This window comes from Dipteris shenzhenensis, chromosome 13 (genome assembly GCF_047967505.1).
Source record: "Dipteris shenzhenensis isolate YYH24624 ecotype China chromosome 13, Dip_SZ_1.0, whole genome shotgun sequence".
Taxonomy (NCBI): Eukaryota; Viridiplantae; Streptophyta; class Polypodiopsida; order Gleicheniales; family Dipteridaceae; genus Dipteris; species Dipteris shenzhenensis.
In genome coordinates this window covers 53,251,082-53,272,757 of record NC_141608.1, presented here as the reverse complement: position 1 = coordinate 53,272,757, position 21,676 = coordinate 53,251,082, and the positions used below count along the sequence as shown (strand labels likewise).

The 21,676-nt window shown below is 45.5% G+C and overlaps 1 protein-coding gene across 4 annotated transcripts in view; it reads right to left on the bottom strand.

Moving 5' to 3' along the window:
- Positions 1 to 21,308, bottom strand: part of LOC147895580 (Protein kinase superfamily protein) — a 92,984-nt gene extending 71,676 nt beyond the window's left edge. For all 4 annotated transcript variants that reach the window (XM_087383535.1, XM_087383538.1, XM_087383536.1 and 1 more), the window contains exons 1-4: positions 20,970 to 21,308; positions 20,760 to 20,888; positions 20,594 to 20,651; positions 11,991 to 12,071 (exon numbers count right to left, since the gene is read on the bottom strand). In XM_087383535.1, the coding sequence (XP_087239661.1) occupies positions 11,991 to 12,071; positions 20,594 to 20,651; positions 20,760 to 20,888; positions 20,970 to 21,253 (552 nt within the window). In that variant the 5' untranslated portion in view covers positions 21,254 to 21,308. The remainder of the gene's footprint in view (positions 1 to 11,990; positions 12,072 to 20,593; positions 20,652 to 20,759; positions 20,889 to 20,969) is intronic.
- Positions 21,309 to 21,676: the final 368 nt, after the last annotated feature.

Below are 21,676 nucleotides of genomic sequence, written 5' to 3'. Positions count from 1 at the left end.
CAAGAGCATGGACTATGACCCGCTCAGTGAGACAGGGTTGCCCTCTTAGTTCGCTACTGTATGCCATTGCTACTCATCCGTTATTGTTGCATATGGACCATCTTGCAGATACAGGGCAGCTTCATGGCTTGCAAATTCCAGGGGCACAGCCGTTTCTTGCACAGGCATATGCCGATGATTCATATTTCATGCCCAGGAATTGTCAAAGTGACCTCTCTCATTTGATGCATACTCTGAATGATTTTGGCATAGCTGTTGGACTGCATATTAACTTTCAGAAATCAAATCTTCTAGCATTGAAAGAAGCTGATTGGCATGCACTTCTCTGGCCAGGCCACATCCTCCCTTCCCATACTCTTGTGAGGCATTTAGGGTATCCCATTGGCTGGAATATTACCCCTCAACAACAGCTCAAATGGGTGCTTCAAAAGATCAACAAGAAGCTGGAATACTGGCATTTGTCCACTTGGCCTCTACATGTTCGACTTCGGATAGTACAGTCTATCATTATGGCATACGTGCAATTTTATTTGCCTCTTCTTCCCTGGTCTTTTAAGCATTTGGCTTCCTATATGTCCCAGGCTATGGAGATATTTTGGAAAAGTAAATCTCACAAAAAGGCTTTACGACTACTTCCCATGCAGTCTGTTTGTTCTCCTAAGACTCATGGGGGACTGAATATTCTCAATCTTCAGTTTCATATGTTGGCAAGAAAGAGCACTATGATTGCTGATTTTTTTCAGCAAAAACAGCCATGGGCTACTATGTTAGCAGCTATGTGTGGAAACATGACGTCCCATGCATATGGGCATTGGATTACAGATCACTGGGAAGCAGTCATGACCACATTTCAGGGGAAAATTCCTGGTTGTCCTATTTCTACTGCTTTTATTCATGATTGGAAGAGAATTCTCTTTTATGCTAAATGGACAGGTGCTTCTTCCCATCATGGTAATTCTTTTCGCTTGGAAAGCATCCATTGGAGCAAGGTGTTTGAATCGCCTCTCGCTTTACAGGCACCTATTAAAGCATATAATCTTATGAAATTGGGCATAAGATTTGTCGGAGATGTTGTGGATCAACATGGTTATGTGCTTTCATTTCCACAAGCTTGCAGGACATTCCCCTTGGGTCTGCATCATAGGCCCATTTGGAGAATACTTACAACTATGTTGCAGCCATTTGTTCCTGTTCCTCCACTGTTTGTATAGGACAGATTGCTAGACTGGAATCTGACTTCCTTATCCCCTGCTACCTGTTCACTTTCAATGCATAATCTGGCCTCCTCGATGGTTTACAGATTTCTTCTTCCACCGCCATGGATTGATAAGCATGCCAACACTCTTTGGAATTTGGATAGGCCTTTATCTTGGTGGCAATCACGACTCAAGAAAATTTGGAAAGCCAAATTGCCATTGAAACAGAGGCTTTTCTTTTGGAGATGTATAGTGGGAGCTTTTTCCATTGAGGTGAAATTGGTAGCACGTCGCATTGCTTCCCCTTCCTGCCCCCGTTGCTCTCATCACCGTGAGACAGTTCCCCATTTGTTATGGTCTTGCCCGCACTCTCGGTTATTGATCACTCATGTTTCTCATTTGCTGCGGCTTCGGTTTCCCTCTATCAGATTCAGGAAACTCTTCTGGATGTTTGGATGCTTCTCATCTCAGATGTCTCCATTCATCCTTTTCTTTCACTGGACTCGTTTTTGGGTACTATGGACTATTTGGACACAGAGATTGCATTCTACGATGGGACAACAATTTCCTCAGGCATATTCCTGCAGCTCCCCGTTTGTGTGTGTGTGTTCCCTGTAGCTCTCCATTTGTGTGTCTGTGAGCAAGACGATCTGCTCCACGTTTCCTTTGGACTGTGTGCAGCCTAATCGCAACCCTTACCTCTTCTTGTTGAAAATTCGCCATTGTTTCGCCATCCTGTGTGCCCTCTCAAGCCACCAAGCGCCTCCCTACGGGTTTCCTCTCAGATCCCGTCCACCCTTCCACTATGTTGGATTAGCTAGTTGAGTGTAAGGCAGTATCCCTGCAAGTTTTCTGTCGCAACAGGTTCCTGTGTTCTCTCATGTGTAAGGCAATGTTCCAGCAAGTCTTCTGTCGCAACAGGTCTCATGCCCTTCTATCAAAATTCCGTGCCCTACTGATATAGCCTTGCCGCCTTTTTTCTGCTTTGACTCTTCCTACTAAATCGACTAGCTTCAATGGCAGAAACAAATAAGTATTATGTCAAGAGAGCGCTCTCTCCAGAACCTAAAAGAAAATCAAGGGAGACTCTGCCCCCATAGCTCCTTCATCTGAAGATGTTTCCTATGTGTTTGACATGTGAGGAATTTCAACAAAGTAGAAGAGAATGGATGCTACCTGCTCCGGAACTCACTTACAAAATGAAGTTGCCTTCTCTTGTGCATCCTCTGAAGAAGCTCTCTCAAACTGCAGTCATCATCCTTTTCCCAGGCAAAATACCCTCGGCTAATGATGTGGGACAATGGGTGAATTCCCTCCTAGGTGGATGCTATGTGGAAGGAGTCTATTTTGCCTCCCGAGGATTTTATGAAGTTCACCTCTTGGATGCCTTGACAAAACAAAAGATGCTGGAAATGTCCCCTTTATTTTTTGGTCGTCAAATGGTGCACATCATGCCTTGGTCTCCTAATAAGGACTATCGAAATCTCATCAAGCATCATTGCCCTGTATGGGTTGAAGTGGTTGATTTTTCAAATTACATGAGAACAGAGCTTCCAGGCTTTGCGATGATATTGGGACAAGTGATCTGTCCCCCTCGTCCCACAGGTAATAAAAATCATTTTTGCATCTTAAATAAATCCTCTCTAATGACGTGGTTCATCTCATGACATGTGAGCAGAATGGATGGAACCTCAAGGCTATGCTAAAATGGTGGTAGTCTATCCATATGTAGTCCCAAGCTTGCAAACCATCTATGTATCCGAGCATACAGATCCTTTGATCCTCCTCTGCCTCCATTGCGATAGATGAAGTGGCAATCTGCATTGTCCAGATCATAGTGCGAAAATCATAGTTACCACGGAATGGGAACGTTCTGGGAACATCCGATCCCAGAAAGGGAACATTTTGCAATGGGGGAACGTGGAAGGGGAATGGGAATGCCATGTCATATGGCATGTCATCAAATCACATTGAAATATGCCAAACTATGAAAACAAAATCACTTTCAGCAGCTTTAAACTTTACATTTCAGCTTTAGAAACTGAAATGTACATTCATGAAGATATTCGCGATGTGCATAGTGCCATAGAAGTGCAAATGCCAAAATACTATAGAATAGAAAGCATATAATATGCAAAATCCAAGAAAAGGAGGCCATACCTTAGGCATGCAACCTTGCCTCAATACAAAATAGGAAAATTTGACTCAAGAGTCAAGTACATGATATATAGAAAAAGAGAGAGTCACGCAGTCAGCCCTAATGGTCTGAAGGTGGCGTAGTAATACAGGCCTCTCTCTCCTCTTCCTGAGCCTCATCAGCATGGCCTTGGGCCTGCCTCATGCTCAGGAGCATCCTCTGCTGCATCACTGTCTAAGTCCTCATCAAGTCAAAATCCAATATAGGGTTCAGGAGTGCACGCTGCCCTAAACTTTTTAAGCAAAAGCAAGTTTGCATTAACGAATACAAGATCCTTTGCCTTCTAAACGCCAAGCATGTTCCTCCTTTTAGATGGAATGTTTCCAAAATTGCTCCACAAGTAGGCAAAGGGCTAGCACACTGGCTAAGTATGCGAATGGCAAAACACTACAACAATGGAGCATCTGCCCCATAGTCCTCCCACCAACGAATGGAGGAAATCTTAAACCTACCATTATGTACATCCTCCAAATCATACAACCCTTTTCTTTGCCTATATTATGACAGCTCCTCTTGCAGTTTCCTCCTATCTTCTGCATTTGAGCCAATCGTCTCAAGACTCCATCCTTGCACCTTTGCATCAATTTCTTTACCTTTCCCTTGAAATTCTGGATCCAAACAAAGGCTGCAACCTCCAACGGTGAACGATATTCTATCCACCGAGAGGTTGCAAGTGCCCTCAACTCCTCCTTTCTCCAAACATACAAAGCACCCTGACTTTAAATTATCTCAATCATCCTATCCAACCCTTCATATGCCTTCCCAATACAAGAATTAACCCCATCAAGAAGTCTCAACATCATGAGAATAGGCTTGGTAACAGAAGTGATAGGGCAACAACACCCCAAAAGATGTCATCCAAAACAATGGAGTCAAGTCTTTGAGCCCCTGCAGAGTTATGTTCACACCATGCATCCCACTCGGAAGAAACAACAAGCTGGATATCTTGTGAAGAATAGCCAAAATATAGTGGTGGCGAGTGACAGAGGAGACAACATGATTGGCCATATCAATGGCAAGATCCAGCCAATCCAACTTACCAATGTCTCTTAAAAAGCCACTTCAACATGATAAAATTGTACGCAAAGCATTGGTCAAAATACTTCAACAGATTCTTTGGATATCTTGCGAAGAATAGCCAAAATATAGTGATGGCGAGTGACAGAAGAGTGTGTAAGTCCATTTTAGGTTTAGTTAGGGCAAGTGTTAGCCATGGTAGGATCCCCACAAGGGGCCCCCAAAGGCAGCACTTAGGATGGGGAGGATTAGCTATATTTCAGTCATCTCTCAGCTCTCTTTTAGGATCTATCACTCCTAGCTTTCACTCTCTCACTCACGGAGTAACCCTGCATCCCGGTGGACAGCACAAGCCTCTTCCTTGCCTTGTAGAAGTGCCCTACATTGTCAGTGTGAACAGCATCAAGGTCTCGGTATTAAACGGCGTTGCCTCTCACGTCTTTGGGTCTGCTATATGTGTGCACTGTACTCTTCAGAAGCGCATTTCCGTGCTCTCTCGAAGAGTGTTATTTGTATTTCTCAGTTCTCTAAGTATAAAGCAAAGTCTCCCCTCATTGGGGGAGGGGCCCCTCAGTGGGTACAGCGACCCAATTTGTTGTCAATGGGTATCTGCACAACCGGAGAGCACCAAACCATGAGGGGCTACGTACAGAGCACTTCGCACATGGACAGGAGGTTTGGCCCTAGTTCTAGCGCAGCTGTTCAACCATGCAGTATGTCACGGGTTCCCATCTACTTGGAGCACTACCACCATTGTACCGATACATAAGGCAGGGGACCCTATGGATACTGGGAACTACCGCACTCTCATGAATGGTCACACTTTGGCTAAGATTTATGGATCGATACTGGAGAGGGCGATCAGTAGTTATACACAAGATCATGGACAGCGGGCTCTTGGACAAGCAAGCTTCCGGAGACACCACTCCACACTCGACCATATTTTTACCCTGAGAGCCATCATCAAGGAGGCGAAGTCAAGACGCCATAAGGTCTACACTTGCTTTGTGGACTTTCGAAAGGCTTTTGACACAGTCCCTCGCTCTCGCCTGATCAGGCGACTATAGGAGTTGCATCTCCCAGAGGTCATGATCTAGGGAGTGATGAGCCTATACAAGTCCGTCAGAGGGCGAGTCCGCGTTCCTAGGGGGCTATCAGATTGGGTTGAGAGTACCATAGGGGTGAAGCAAGGTTGCCCCCTCTCACCGACTCTCTTCGGGCTATACATTGATGAGATCACATCCTTTGTTGATCGCCTAGGAGGAGAGGGCTCCCTATTAGCTGATTTGATGGTGCAAATACTACTATATGCAAATGACATAGTCCTCATTTCGCCATGACACTACTCCAGGTAGACACCCTCTTCCAGACCGTGACGTTTCTCCACAGAGTTTGGACCCTACCTCAGTAGAGATTACCAAGATTGGCACTGGAGTTATCCCAACGCCAAGCAGAGAGAGGCTTTGATACAACATGGTATGCGCGAGTGTCCATATGGTTTGATAGCCACAGTATCCAAATGGATAGGCTCCCGCCCTTTCAGTACAACATGGATGCACCATCGGAGCTCCTTCCACGTGATGAGATTAACTGTATCATACGGCTAGACCTTCTCCAGCTTCACACACCTCAGGCTGGGGGGGGGGGGATCAGGAGCTCCCCACCAAGACCCAGTTCTATGATGACCACTTTCTGAGGATATCAGAGCATGGTCTCATCATCAAGCCCCAGTACCTCGAGGATAAGAGAGTTTCACATGCCTTACGAATTGCTATTGGACAGATACGAGTCTCATCCCATCAGCTGCGGATTGAGGCTGGGAGAGCGGCCGGCAGACCTAGAGAGTAGCAGGTTTGTAGATTGCACGATGGAGGAGGTTGAGACAGAGGAGCATTTTCTATGTGTTTGTCCGGCCTACTATGAGATTCGAGGGCGATACCAGTGCCACTTTCAGGAGGGGCTCGGCTTCGGACCACTCACACGGCTGATTCATTTCCCCGACCAAATTGCATTGGGATGTACCTGATTGAGATGCAGAGACATAGATTCCCTTGTGCGGCAAGCCAGAGATCAGCTGCAGTCGATGCCTCAGGACACCGAGCACAAACACGCATCATCGATTTTTATGCATCCGAGCCAACGTGAATTGAGATCGAGGGGGAGGAGCTTGAGGAGACGAGAGCATATGGATCCTGGGTGAGACCCGTCATCACCACAATATGGCTGGACAAGAGATGCGGAGACCACACACGACACGTGGGGCGGCCAGAGCATCCACAATTGAGGTTCAACCTATCTCAGCCCTCCTAAGAGGGGACCGCCAGAGACGAGGCATTACTCTCGATGTAGCCCATCGGATACAAAGATCTAAGAGAGCGCGACCCCGCCACCACGAGAGACATCCTGACAGACACAGATACATGAGCTCTTTGCATCACATCAAAGGGCCATCAGGGAGGTGGGCTATATAGAGCCTCCAGATGTACTTGGAGCTCTGGTTCTGAGTAGTTGATTGCCCTCTTTTTCCTACTATGTTTTGTACTAGTTGTACTAGGGCTTTTTTTTTTTTGGGGGGGGGGGGGGGCATTCTTATCATTTAGCACTCAACAAGGGCTTTGGTGTGCCCTCTGCTTCAGCCCACGGTGGCTTGTATGGGTCACATATATCTTGTATCTTGTCTCATAGACCCGCGAGGTCTCCTGAAGACATTAATACAACTTTCTTTCTCTTCTTTACCCTTATCTCCTTTCTCTCTCTATGGTGCATAACGCTAATTCCTCGCTAAAGGTTTGAAGAAGTTCTTGACAATCAAATTACCGTTGCATGTTACACCTCACATAATGGAGGAGTGTATGATGGTCCAAAAGCTGCAATCTTCTTCACCATACCAATGAAGGAAGGATTGCGGGCTCTTACTGTGCATACATCTACTCCGTAAAAGAAGATGCCCATTGCTACATCTACCTCTGCGCTCCTCTCAAGATGCCATGAGGCCACAAGGTTAGCCTGCATGCTCTTAGGGCAGGCAAAGTAGGAGCTCCACCTGTATGTCCAGATAAATCTCTACTCCCAAACATGGAGGCAGAAATAGAAGCAAAAGCAGGTGTGCTACCACACATGAAAGAACTTGCTGCACCTAGGGCTAATGCTTGACCTTGAGGAATCAAGAATCATAGTTTGTGATCCAATACTGTCCAACTCTCTGCAAGTGCCTTAAAACATGTGAGGTCTACTACTGGAACTAGGGAAAATGGTAAATGCCTTGCCCCTTCAATCCCAATAAATGAGCCCGCACTCAATCTAAGCCTCCATTTTTCGGTACTTTACAAAGGCAACAAACCCCCTTGTGTGCTCCTCCTTTTGCTTTGTCATACTTGGCTATTGGATCCACCCAACCACCAAGGAGACTTAGCATCCGTCTCAATGCCACAGAGGAGCCATTGAAAGAGGGGATGAAACTTGAAAGAGAGAAAGAAAGAAAGTTTATTAAAAGTCTTTGAAAGACCAAATAGTCTACGAGACTGAAATGATTCAAATAGAATGAGCTAAATGGATGAAGCCTCTAAGCAGACATCTACACCCAAGACAAATAAAAATAACCATAGAAACACTAGCACATAAGACGTCTGAGCATATAGAGTGGATGGAAGTTGTGGTGTGGCATCACTCTTGTAAGCGACTAGGGCCATGCGGTGAGGCTGAGAGGAGGCCCGAGGGGAGGGCTAAGAGTGGAGAGCAAAAATTGAGAGCTAAGAGTGGAGAGGGCTGAGAGAACGGTGCTGAGAGAGGAGAGAGTGGAGAGAAGGGTGGGGCTGAGAGAACTTAGCAGGGGGCTGAGAGTGGAGTGTGAGCTGAGAGGGTAAGAGAGAGTGGGAGAGAGTAGTGAAGGCTGGACGTGGCTAGAGTGAAGGCTGAGAGCAAAGAAATAAGGCGGAATGCATAGGTTTCGGCAATTCTAAGAATCCTGTGCTACCCCACCAACCGGAACGCCATCAATTGAGCGGGAACGCATTCCAAAATGTCGATAATGACAAAACGCGTTCCCTTGGCATTCCATCCCTGCAAACCGTTCCAAACATTTTAGTTTCCCCTAGCTTTATGAAACAACGTTCCCCTTGTTTCAAAAAAGGAACGGCGTTTCTTGGTAACTATGGCCAGAAGTCCCTAACTCTATGGATATAAGTGACCACCTAGAAGACTACATCGAGCCATAGCGGAGTAATCCCAACTATGCTAGTAGAAGATGATGTGGGACTGATGGCTTGCCCAAATAATTCGAGCAAGAAGGAAAACTTGTAGTCTCTCTATGTGAAACCAACCTATCTTCAATAGATCTTTCTCCCAAATGGGGCTACCATACATCCTTGCTAGATGGACAAGCGAGTCAAAGAGAAGAGACTTGAATCTCGGGTCCTACAAATTTGAGTGAAAGCACTCATGCCCGAGTTTGGCTAGTGCAGCATACCCTCTGCTCAAACGAGCCTGCATGGCTGGTTGCATCGTGAAGATCAGCCTGAGAAGAGCACCCCCATGTATGTATAGGATGCAACGATCTCTATTAAATCCGGTCAAAGCAAACTACTCTCGAAGCGCAACTGCTCGGGATGTGTTGAAGCACTCAAAAGCCTGAGAAGAGCACCCCCATGTATGTATAGGATGCAACAATCTCTATTAAATCCAGTCAAAAGCAAACTACTCTCGAAGCGCAACTGCTCGGGATGTGTTGAAGATCACGACCTTAGTATTAAACAAGTTGGTTTTACCTTGTTGAAGATCATGACCTTGGTTTTACCTAAGTTGACATGGAGTGCATTCAAATGCCACTGGAAATCCTTAGCTAATGAAGAGACTAGAACCACATGGTTTGCGTATAGTAGAATTGGAATCAAGGAACCAGCTAAGGGAGAACCTGCACCTCCCAAAGACATGATGAACGACTCTAGCTCGTTGATTATAGACCAAATACGGTCAGTGACAACAAACAACCTTGTTTGACCCAAATCATGCTCATGATCTCCTCTGTCCATCCAATCGATATCATGACTCTGTGGCCCACATGTGCATCATCTCCGTGAGAAGATATTGTAGCAATTGCAAGATGTCCGGATAAGCCATGGGCTGCTATGGTGGATAGGCACATAGCATGGAGTGTAGCGGGCAAAGTATGAGCTGGGGAGAAAACAGTCATGGTCTGATATGGCATGGATATCGAGGGGGGGGCACTGATCTAGGAGGAGAGAGGAGACACTTTGTGAGTGGAAGAGGAGATAGGGTCGGAGACTGGGGTGAGCCAAGAGGGGCTATCTGAGGGGCCTTAAGGTTAGGGGAGTCGCCAATATGTGGGCACGCTGAAGTGGAGCCATCCAGGTATGTGACGGTGCTATAGGGTACATCTAGATGTGATTGTACCTTGCATTGGTCCTCGGTACTATCCGGACCTGCACATTTCCCCTTTTCCTTGTCTTTCTTTTCTTTTTCTTTCACCCTCCCCCTTGTTCTTCTCCTCATCCTAATCCAAGAGAGAGAGTTCTAGAGTTCAAGTTGAAGGATGGGGGCAGAAGTGGACGATGTAGTGGGCAGATTTTTTTAGTGGGGACATAGCTCTAAACCAAGCCCATAATCCATATTTTTTCTCTCATCAAGTGACAAGAGTCAGGAATTGCAGCCGGAAACTTGGGAGGATAAAGAGGTGGCCATCTAGAACTGGAACCCCCTTTGAACCATGTCTAATGCTACAAGATCCACATCTAGTACTGCATGTGAGGCAGCTGCCAAGTGTCACCAACACTTCTACCATCCTTACTCCAAGAATACTAAAAGCCAACAGATGACCCTGCTAAAAGGCAGGAATTGGTGGATTTGGGAGTAAAGCAGTGTAACATCGGGACATCTCCGTAGAGCCAAATTCTCCCTGAACCCAAGGGAATGTCGTTCGGGCTAGGGTCTAGATGCCATCCTGAAGCCAAGAAATACCGCTCCACATTATCTAAAACCCTAACAGGCTGAAAAACAACATCCACACAGATATCTGCATCTCTAGACTTGGACAACCTGCCCCCAAAGTGAATATCTCAGATCAAGACATCCCCATCTGAACCTTGTCGTAGTCCTATGACCTATAGAGGAATACCTATCAGAAGCCCCAAGCCAAGTAGAGCTATGGTGAGGCCTGTCATCTGTATCAACCCAATCCATAGGTATGGCTTTATAAATCTGTTGAATATTTTCTTGCACTTCCTTTGAGGTGACTTACTAATCGGAATTTATGGTCAACTGTAAGGTTTTTGAAATCCTTCAAATTGACGACATAGGAAGCATAGCCTCTCCCCCATCTAGACCATGGCATATAATGAGAAGTACCAAGTGGTCTGCCAAGATCATCAAGTATATTATCATTCCACGTGGTAAGCTGTGCCTATGAATCTCTTCCAAAGAGAAAGAAGGAACTCCATAATCATCAAGTATAATGTCATTGCACGTGACGGGCTGTCTATAAATCTCTTCCAAACAAAAACGAGGAACTCCCCAAAGAGTACTCCTAAAGCTGCCCCAAGCTTTCAGGATAGTAGCCAGCGCCCCAGTCAAGGCTCCCTCATTGCAGCGAGAGATCATCAAGCTACTTTGCAATGCCCTTCTATTCACTATCATCTGTTGCCAACAAAAAGTGTTGAGATCCAAGTCTGCATGTCTTTGGTTGCCCACCTTCATCTTCCCAGTCTGATCATTGATGTTCGCTGCCAAGAGTTTTGCCTAATTTACTTTACCTCCCTTTGCAGCTTTGACTACCCATGGACAGCATGGAGTTGTCCTAGACAGCCAAGAGCTGTCCATAACATGCAGCCCCTCCCACCATGCTGATATGTGGCTGCCCTATGATGCATCTACATCTCTTCTTCACCTAGGCTATTATGCTCATGGCTTCTACAAAGGGTGGAGCATTAACTTCCAACATATTATGCATGTTAGAAGTCTCACCTTACACACCTGCATGTTTGAGAATCCTGCCATAGAACATGGTTATATTTATTAGCTGTGTAAATCAATTGTTGTAGCAGCACGGCCATAACACAAGAGTATGCTAGTTAAGGCAGATCCATCCAGAAATACACCAAAGAAAATGATGATTATGTATAAGGATCTATAAACCAAAGAAATTTCAAGGCACCAATATGCTCTAAAGGCACTTGAGCCACTAAAATGGATCTTGTATGCCTTAGAAATGTAGGATGTTGAATGAAAGCCATCTAGGATGTTGAATGGAAGCCTATTTCAAAGCTGGAGAATCAAATGATCAATTTACAACTCCTATTAACCCAAAACCCATCTAGGAGAAGAACAAATGCTTGAAGATTTGCTTCTGCTGAAATGAGCAAGGATGAATTGCAATACTTGTAAACGATGTTTTGAGTGGAGGGGTGTATGAAGTCTTATACTTGGTATATCTTTGTAATTAGTGAATTGAACCTATGTATATATATTAAAAAACACTAGGAGCCATGTTCACACGTTAAGGATTACAAACTAGTTGCAGATCAAAGAGGAAAGCACAATAGCTAGAGAAGAAGAGGTTTTGCAACAACCTGCAGGATCGCATGAGTTGCAAGTTCATTTGCTGCCATTGCATCAGCATCTACTCCACCTGTTGCACGTCCTGGATATGCCTGTATGCCAAGGAGAACAGCAATCCCAGTAAAGAGCTTTAAAAATCCAAACAAGATGCCATTTACATACTGTAGCCACCTGCCACCTCTTTTAGCTTGTGTTTCATTTTGTACCATACGTGTTGAATCTTCATGAGACACTAAACTAGGTGTTATGTGAAAATCGTAAAAGAGAACCATTTCCTTCCCCTTGTGAAACAGAAAACTAAATGGTTGCAGAATTTCCCTGCAAACAATCTGCTATAATTACCAAAGAGCAAGAACAGCCCACGGACATGCCCTCACACATCTCTCTCTCTCTCTCTCTCTCTCTCTCTCTCTCTCTCTCAGCCCCCTCACCCGACCCTCCGCTCAGCCTCGCCATCGCTCAGCCAGCAGCCCCCTAACCCGACCCTCTGCTCTGACTCGCCATCGCTCAGCCCCTTCACCTGACCCTATGCTCAGCTAAGCCCTCTCACCCGACCCTCCGCTCCACTAAGCCGCTCCGTTCAGCCCCGCTGCCAGCGGCTAAACGGGGTTGCACTTCCTCTAATCAAAATTGTATGAGCGAGGTTTTATGAGCGATTCAAGATTAGCAATACACTCAAGGAGTGTTTAGTAGAGAAACTACCTTTGAAATTCATTCTAATCTCTTCTATCTCTTAATTTTCATTCTAGAGTGTTTAGTAGAACACAATTTGTCAGCTATTTCTAGAGTATTTAGGAGTGTTTAGTAGAACGAATTTTACAGATTGTCTATTCTATTAAGTAAGCACAAGTAGAAAGTACTAAAAACCAAGGCAAAAACAATGACCAATAATTAAATACTGCACTTCCATCAAACATAGCTTATTATACCTCCTCTCCATAGAATTTTCTTATCACTTTTTGTGTCTCTCATCAGAGGCTTCATCAATGAGAATCAATGATTATTTCACTAAAAAGTGAAAAATATACTAAGACTAAATATATATTATTACTACTTTTATACTCTTAAAAATTAAATTCAGAATTTAAGACTCTAAATGATATAATTTATAACTTATAACCTTGTAGATGTGCTCAAATGGCGTTCTTCGTTCGATTTGAGTGGCTAAATGACTGTATTTGGACATTGGATGTGAAAGTTATGACATTTTTAAAAATGCTGTCCAAGACAGTTTCGCCGATTTGAGTGGCTAAATGACTGTATTTGGACATTGGATGTGATAGTTATGACATTTTTTAAAATGCTGTCCAAGACAGTTTCGCCGGCGAAACTACCTTGGAAGGCTTCCTACAAATGGCTTTTGTTGGAGAAACCCCCCATGAAGAGGGATGATGAGAGCATTTCTTCAAAGCCAAGGTAGTTCCACGATGAAACTGCTTCCTTCAAACGAGTTCCTTTGGAGAAACCCCCCATGAAGAGGGGTTATGAGAGGTTTTCTTCAAGTATACTCCCCTATTATGAGAAACCCACTCTACACGTGGGTTTTTTCAAAATCCTTTCCATCCCAGTATCCACCGTGCCTAACATCATTGTCATTGGAGATGGCAATTTGGAGCCTGGCTGCTCCCACTGCCCTCCCCCGCCATCCCCTCCTTCCTTCAACCTCCTCCACCGCCATCTCTCCCACCTCCTCCCCTCTGCCATCTCCCTCCTTCCTCCCTTGCGTCCTCCCCTGCCATCTCCCCCACCATCTCCCACATTACCCCTACCTCATCTCTGCCTCCTTCCCCGCCTTCTCCCTCCTTCGTTCTCCCGCCTTCCCCCACATCATCTCCGCCTCCTCCCCCGCCATCTCTCCGCCCCACCTCACCCCTTTTCGCCTCCTTCCCCGCCATTCTCCCCCCCCGCATCTCCTCCTTACCCTCTTCTCTCTCCTCCCGCCTATGCCTTCTCCCTCCCCACCTCTTCTTTCTCGCCTCTCTCCCGTGCCCTTCTTGTCCCTCCCGCCTTGTCCTTGCTGCCCTGGTTCGTAGCCTGTGGGTGGTGCTTCAGAGTTGCCTGCAAGGCCCCATGAACCTTGGAGCAGCAACCTACTCTTGGTGCTGCCTTAGTGAGCAGCCCGTACTACTCATAGCCCATCTGTGGGCAGGTACCATCCCAGGAAGCAAGCTGGGCCTTTTCTCCTTTTCCAAAGAACCACTTCACAGCCTTTCAGCCCTCTCTTGACTACTCCTTAGACCCTTGGGCAAAGGCTTCTTGAGGTGCCACTTTCTTCCACGGCTCTCCCTAGCCTCTCTTGGGGGTGAGGCAGCTTCCCTGCCCACCTTCTAGGTGGCTTCCTTTTTCCTTTCCCTTTTTTGCAGCAGGATTTTTGTGCTTGTTCGGAGAAAGAAAATCTTGGTAGTGACACTTGGTCTGGCCAGAGGGGCTCTATGGCAGCACCCTCAAATCCCATAGCCATTAAGGTCCTTCTTTCTCTAGTCGACAAGCAACAGGTGCAACAAGCAGTTCAGTCCCTCCACGACAAGGCGATCGTGGGCGGAATTGTGGGCCTCACATCCACAAGGAGACAGGTGAGAGAGTGGATCCAAGCGAGCTTGGCACTAGAGGGCGACCACATTCAAAAGGTCACCATTACGAAAGAGGCGTCTTCCTCATCCAACTGAGTTCCCTCGTTACCACCTTAACACTTGTGGAGCAGAGCCCCATCCTCCTTGGCCCGCATTTGGTGTACCTCTTCTCTTGGAACCACAGCTTTACAGTGGAGGACATGGACACGACACATTATGTTCCCCGATTTTCGATTACGCTCCGCTTCTCGGGGCTTCCCCAAAGGAATACAAAGCCATCCTCCCCTCCATTGGTTGAGCGTTTGACACGGTGTTGGAGTCCCCGCCAGATTTGGCAGCATCAGTGGTAGTAGACGACAGAATCCCCAGGATCAAACTGGTGGTTGAGAGCCCAAAGTCCCTCCCAGAGTTGATCCTCCTAGAGACCCTCAAGGGGGGTACACTTCGCCAGCGAGTCGAGATTTCTGGGTTACTAGGCCAGTGTCTGCGTTGCAAGCAGAGGGGTCATTTGGCCAGAGACCCCCTCTAGCTTGATTTGTATCAGGTTTTTTCACAGTCTCATAGACCCATCGGTCTTCCAAAGACTTTAATAATCTCTCTCTCTCTCTCTCTCTCTCTCTCTCTCATAGACCCATCGGTCTTCCAAAGACTTTAATAATCTCTCTCTCTCTCTCTCTCTCTCTCTCTCTCTCTCTCTCTACACAGAGAAGGTCCAAAGTACACACGATCGTGGTCCGGTCTATCTCATCCCTTCTTAGAGGCGACCGCTAGAGACGAGGCATCACCCTTGACGTAGCCCACCTGATCCAGAGATCGAGGAGACTACACCCTCCCCCACGTCGCGAGACAGCTCGACAAACACAGATACGAGAGCTTCTCGCATCTCATCACAGTGCCACCAGGTTACCTGGATATATGGAACCTGAGCATGTACTAGGAGTGCTAGCCCTAAGTGCTTGACACACTTCTGTTACTTTGCTACTCTCGTATTTTGTTCACTAGCTGAGCATGAATGGAAAGGACACATTATGAAGTTCAAGCTTGGTAAGAAAGGATGGCTTGCAAAGGTGCAACACATCTACATGGGGAAGGACATGTGCCTTTCTCCATCAAGCAATCAATCGACAATACCATCGCATTGTAAGTATGCATTTTGTGTAAGATTTCTAAGTGTAATGAGTCATTTTGAGATTTCATTTTGAAACAGCACTTGTGCATAGCAGACATCACCGAACAGTTGACCAATGGCTCGCAAATTGCGCATGTACTTTGATACTGTCGACCTCACTGAAGGTAAGAAGATTGCCTTGGCAGCCTCCCTCCTCAAAGATACAGCTTTCCTATGGTGGCAACGACGCTTACAGGACGGCAAAAGTGTGTTAACTTGGGAAGGTTTTGAACACATGCTCCGTAAGCAGTTCATACCTGCCAATGCGGACTTCCAAGCACGCTCAAAACTTCGACAATTGGAGCAAACGGGCTCCCTGTCTTCCTACATCTCTCAGTTCACCACATTGGTGTTGGAGATCGATGGTTTAACTGATGATGATTGCCTTCATGCTTTCATCTGAGACCTAAATCCCTCGTTACGCAAGCAAACATCACCACAGCTGGCGCTATTGCTTATGCAGAGCGCATTACAGATTTCCAAACCGCAGGGAAGCAGTGTTCTAATAGATCACAGAACTCTACTTTGGCCAAGAGTGCTCGCCCTCAAGATAACCCCAAGTTCAAAAAAAACTCGGGTAATCAAGGTTATTGACAGTCTCAAGATACCAACAAGTCTCAGAAATCGTATGTTGGATCCCAACAAAAGCACTCCACCAAGGATTGCGTCTCTTCCTCTTCACAAAGTCATGACCGTCATCAAAAACACAAAGATGCGGCGTCTGACGAGAACAACTACTCCAGCACAAAAGGACTTTGTACCATCTGCACTGGCGACCATAGATGGTTCGACTGTCCAAAGAGACCAAAGCAAAATTCCAATATGGAATCTAGCACGTCCTAAGCAGAAGATGCTACTCTGGCACAAGACAAGAAAAACAAAGTTGTTCGAATGGCAAATACCATCCACATGAGCCCTGCCAGCAACCCCGAGCCTTCCCTAGCCACTCAAGTACTTTGCGTCCAAGGATCAATTTGAGGAACAACGGTCACTATCCTCATCGACAATGGCTGCTCTCATAATTTCCTAGCTAGTTCTATGGTTGAAAGACTTCGGTTGACCACCAGTCCTAGTCCCATGGACTATTAGATTCAACTCGCAAATGGAACTACCTTCTTGTGCAACACCAAGGTCAAAAACCTGTCCTTTCGCATCCAACATTATACGGACAAGTAACAAGTTGAACTTCCACATCATGCCTCTTCCGCGGTACGATGTCATACTCGGACAACAGTGGCTCTATGACTATGATCCATCGATCAGTTTTCACAGCCATACTATATAGTTTGTCCACCAAGGAAAACTTATTGAGCTAACTGGTTCTAGGGACTCTCCTTCAGCTCCAGTTGCCTCCGTCTTACAAGTAAAGAAGTGGGTTCGTAAATGACAAGTAAAGATTTCACTTCTGTTGGTTGGTTACGGTAGTTGAGGAGACACCGACAACGGATCCTCCTAAGTACCTCAACCAACCCTTTTTCTAGCCTTACCTGGATGTTTTTCCACAAGAATTGCCAAAGCAATTACCACCTCAACAACCAGTCGATCAAACAATCGAACTTCTTCCCGACAGCAATCCACCGTCAAAACCGCCTTATCAGGTTTCTTACACTCAAAATGAAGAAATCCAAAGACAAGTGTCTGAACTACTCGACAAAGGTCACATTCGCCCTAGTCGCAACCCTTTCGGATCTCCTGTACTACTTGTGGGGAAAAAAAAAAGTCAATGTGCCTCTGCATCGACTACCGAGCCCTCACCAAGCTCACTATGAAAAACAAGTATCCATTGCCTCGCATTGATGACCTCTTCGATCAACTTCTGCATGCAACACAACTTTCAAAGATTGATCTTTGTTCAAGTTATCATCAAATCCGCATACGAGAAGGCGATGAGTACAAGACATCTTTTCAAACAAAGTATGGACACTATGAATGTTTAGTCATGCCTTTTGGTTTTAACAATGCCCCGGTCACATTCATGACACTAATGAACGACATCTTTAGGCCTTTCCTCAATAAGTTCGTCATCGTTTACCTCGATGACATCCTCGTTTTCAACAAATCCTTACATGAGCACAAACAACATCTTCACCAAGTTTTTGAAGTTCTCCATGCAAATTCTCTCTACATCAACGTTGAGAAGAGTTAGTTTTTCAAAACCCAACTCTAATATTTGGGATATGTTATTTCAGCCCAAGGCGTCTCTGTGGATCCCAAGAAGGTCGAGGTAATCCGAAACTGGCCTACTCCTAAGAACTTTCATGATGTCTGCTCTTTTCTCAGCTTGGCAAACTTCTACCATACAAAGGTCTATCATTTTTTCGAGATTGCAGCTCCTTTGTCTGAATTATTGAAAAGCACGGCAATTTTCCAGTGGCTTCCCGAAACAGAGTATAGTTTCCAATGACTCAAGCAAGCACTCACTACCACACCTGTTATGGCTATTGCTGACCCAAACCTTCCATTTGAGGTCATGACCGACACTTCCGACATCGCTACAGGAGCAGTCTTGATGCAAGAAGGCAGAGTTATTGCTTTTGACAGCCATAAACATTCTGATATCCAAACCAAATACCCGGTTTATGATAAGGAGTTCTTGGCATTGTACATGCTTATCGCTCTTGGAAACATTCTCTCATGGGAGCCGACTCGGTGGTAAAGACAGACCATTACTCTCTACAGTATATCTTTACTCAGCCAATAATGGACGCTTGACAAGCACGCTGGGTTGAGTTTCTAGCCTACTTTCACATGACCATTGAGTACATAGGACTACGCAACGTAGTTGCAAATGCTCTCAGCAGGTTAACTCTAGTATCAGCTATGGTAATCTCTGCATTATCTGTAGATGTTCCAAATTCATTCAAAGGGAAGTATCTCAATGATAAAGACTTCAGCACAGCACTACAAGTTCTTTCGAAAGATCAACCTTCGACTTCCGAACATAAGATTTTCTCATCCTATTCTTATACGGACGACCTTTTGTATTATCAAGATCACATCTGTGTACCACATAACAAGGATGTTCGATGTCTTTTGTTAAAAGAGCATAATGTAGTTCCTTATGCGGGCCCATCCAGGCATCAACAAGACTTACAAGTTAATCAGTGCAACATACTACTGGCCTCAGATGAAAAGCGACGTCATCAAAATGGTTACATCTTGCTTATCTTGTCAACAAATGAAAGCAAGCCAACGACTTCCAGCAGGACTTCTTCAGCCTCTTCCAGTTCCGACTAAAAGGTGATTATGTCCCAGAAATCGAAAACGATTATGTCCTTATTCCTGAGCATATTCTGGACCATCGACAGCGAGAGACTCAACATCGACTTATCACGGAATTCCTTGTTCTTTGGCAAGATCTCGACGACTCCGACGCTACTTGGAAATCTGATGAAGATTTACAACAGTACCCTGACATATTACAGCAATATTTTCAGAATTTACCGTGATATTTTCTACCAGTTCATTATCTCCACCATTATTTTGAGTGGGAGGGGATGTCACAATCTGTGACGTATTCCTTTCTCTATACCTTAGACTTATGGATGGTTTGATGAATGGACACTTGTGGAAGGGTATGCCCTTTCGACGGGACTTCCTATGAGGCACGACCCTTCACAAGAGACACATTCTATTGAAGAGACTATCATTGTAATGTACCCTCTCATCAAGGGTCACACCCTTCACAAGGGGTACACACCTCTTCATGCACATACACTTTGGAGTACACACCTTTTCATGTGTGACTCTTCACTCTCTATATAAGAGAGGCCCAACTGTATGGATGACACACTACAGACACTCAAGCAATACAAATATTCCCTGTTCTCTACTATTTCAGTCTCCTTTCTGTTCCTTAGCACATTTCTAAATATAGTAAATCTAGGATTTCTTACACCAAGTGCAGGGGTGCATGTGACATTTCCTCCTTAACTTGGCGGTAGGTTCGTTGCTTCCAAGTAGTCCGCCAATATTTGGGGAAACTCCTGGAAAAAATGTTCGTCCAACCACACTGCTTCATGGGTACTTCGGTCACGGAACTTGGTGTAAACTCCCAGATCACAGAACTTGGTGTAAACTCCCGGATCCTGCATCCTGACCCATGCTTGAATTTATGAAAAAGGATCTCTTCGAAACTCCTTTTTGTGCTGTTCTTGTGTAACTTTTTACTGAAGCAAGTGAGCTATATTTAATTAACCTAACTCTACATCATCATTCGCTCCTAAGCACATGAAATCAGTCCATGAGTAAGGTGCCTAAAGGATTGCGTCCTCATCATATGTAATGTAATCTTGCTCGTGGAAAGAAACTAAGGGCTACATCAACTACAGATTTTGAGGACGTCATTAAATTCACAAAACAAAGCCTCGGTTACAAAGGTGACATATAAAGAGAGATTAGGAGGGGGGTAAAGTTTAATCTGGACTCTTCATTATTAATTGATGAAGCAGACAGGTTCTCCGGTCTTCAAAGCTCCACCTTTATTCTCCATACTTGGGCTTGTTTGCTGTGCATGAATTGTAATTTCCTAAGAGAAGGTGCCTTAGATGTGTGCAAGTATTCACAAAGGATAGATTTCCGTCTGAAATCTCTCTGTTGCTCCTTCAATGTATATGTGATGCAGTACCACCTTTAATTGATACTTTGGATCTTGTTTGTCACACATAAAACTGGTATTTTTGGACGACATGCCATGGAACAAGGAGCAGGCTAGGATAAAATTATATCCTAGAAATTGGTCTTTGATCTTTTCTTCTGCATCCATCCGGATGGTAACTCTCCCAACAGTATATTTAGGCCATAAATGGATGTTTATAACCTCTCTCTCTCTCTCTCTCTCTCTCTCTCTCTCTAACGCACGCGCACACACAAGCACCTTTAATATGACGCGTGTGCCCATCTTCCCACCACGAGAGACGCGACCAGCGTACAACCTGCATGAAGACTGTCAACGTGAAGACTATGAGCGTAAACTTGGACGCCATAATTGTGATTCTCACATCGTGAAGCAGTCCACAAGGCGACATTTTATATTTGATTACCTGGTCTGCACTCCGCCCTCGCCAACTTCCTGCTCACTCATCCGTTGGAAGTCCCGTTGATCGTATCCTGCTGGGACATTGCTCAAAAAGGCACCACCCAACAGCCCACCCGCTTGTGGAGGGGCATAGCTGTTCACCAAGGCGAATGCAATGAAATTAGCACCTCAACACAGTGAGCTGTACATGCCCGGGGGAAAGCAATAAACCAACCTCGTGACGTTCATATAACCGTAAGTTCCAAGTAACCTCTGGACTTCAAAATCCTCAGGATTACATATTTCGATGCTTGCGAAGGCACTGGAAAACCCAGAACCCCGGTGTCTTCCATCTGCATTTCTTGGGGGTGAGACCAACCTCTTGCCCAGCATGGACGAGCTCAAAGTGGGGCTATGGAACGAAGCCGCGTGCGATTCACTGAACATGCCAATGCAAATTGAAGCAAGAGGGCGAGGAGAGTGACCATAGCAGCAAATGCGTACAGGGATAGCTGTCATCCTCCAGGAAGATGGGGAGCCTTGGGTTGGCGATGATGATGAATGGGCTGCTGTCCAAATGCAATCCAGAGTAAGTAGGCTAGCGTGAGCCTCATCTGTTTCGTTGGTCCACGTGCAGCTCCCGCAAGCATACCCTCATGCTGACGTCATCGGCCCCTATGTATTACAATTCAAGCCTTTGAATTGGACTAGACTATACGATGGGTTAGAGATCCCCTCCACTCCGTGTGAGGTGGGATCTTAAAATGTGTTTAATTTTAAGAAATAAAATTTCACGTTTCTAGACCCGCCTTCGTTCCCCCCACAGTAGGCCTTGGCTCTATGAGAAGTTTACTCAACAACTAAGCTAGATGGTGATGTTGTTCGAGGAGCAAATCCCGCTCTCTCTCTCTCTCTCACACACACACACACACAAAATCTCTC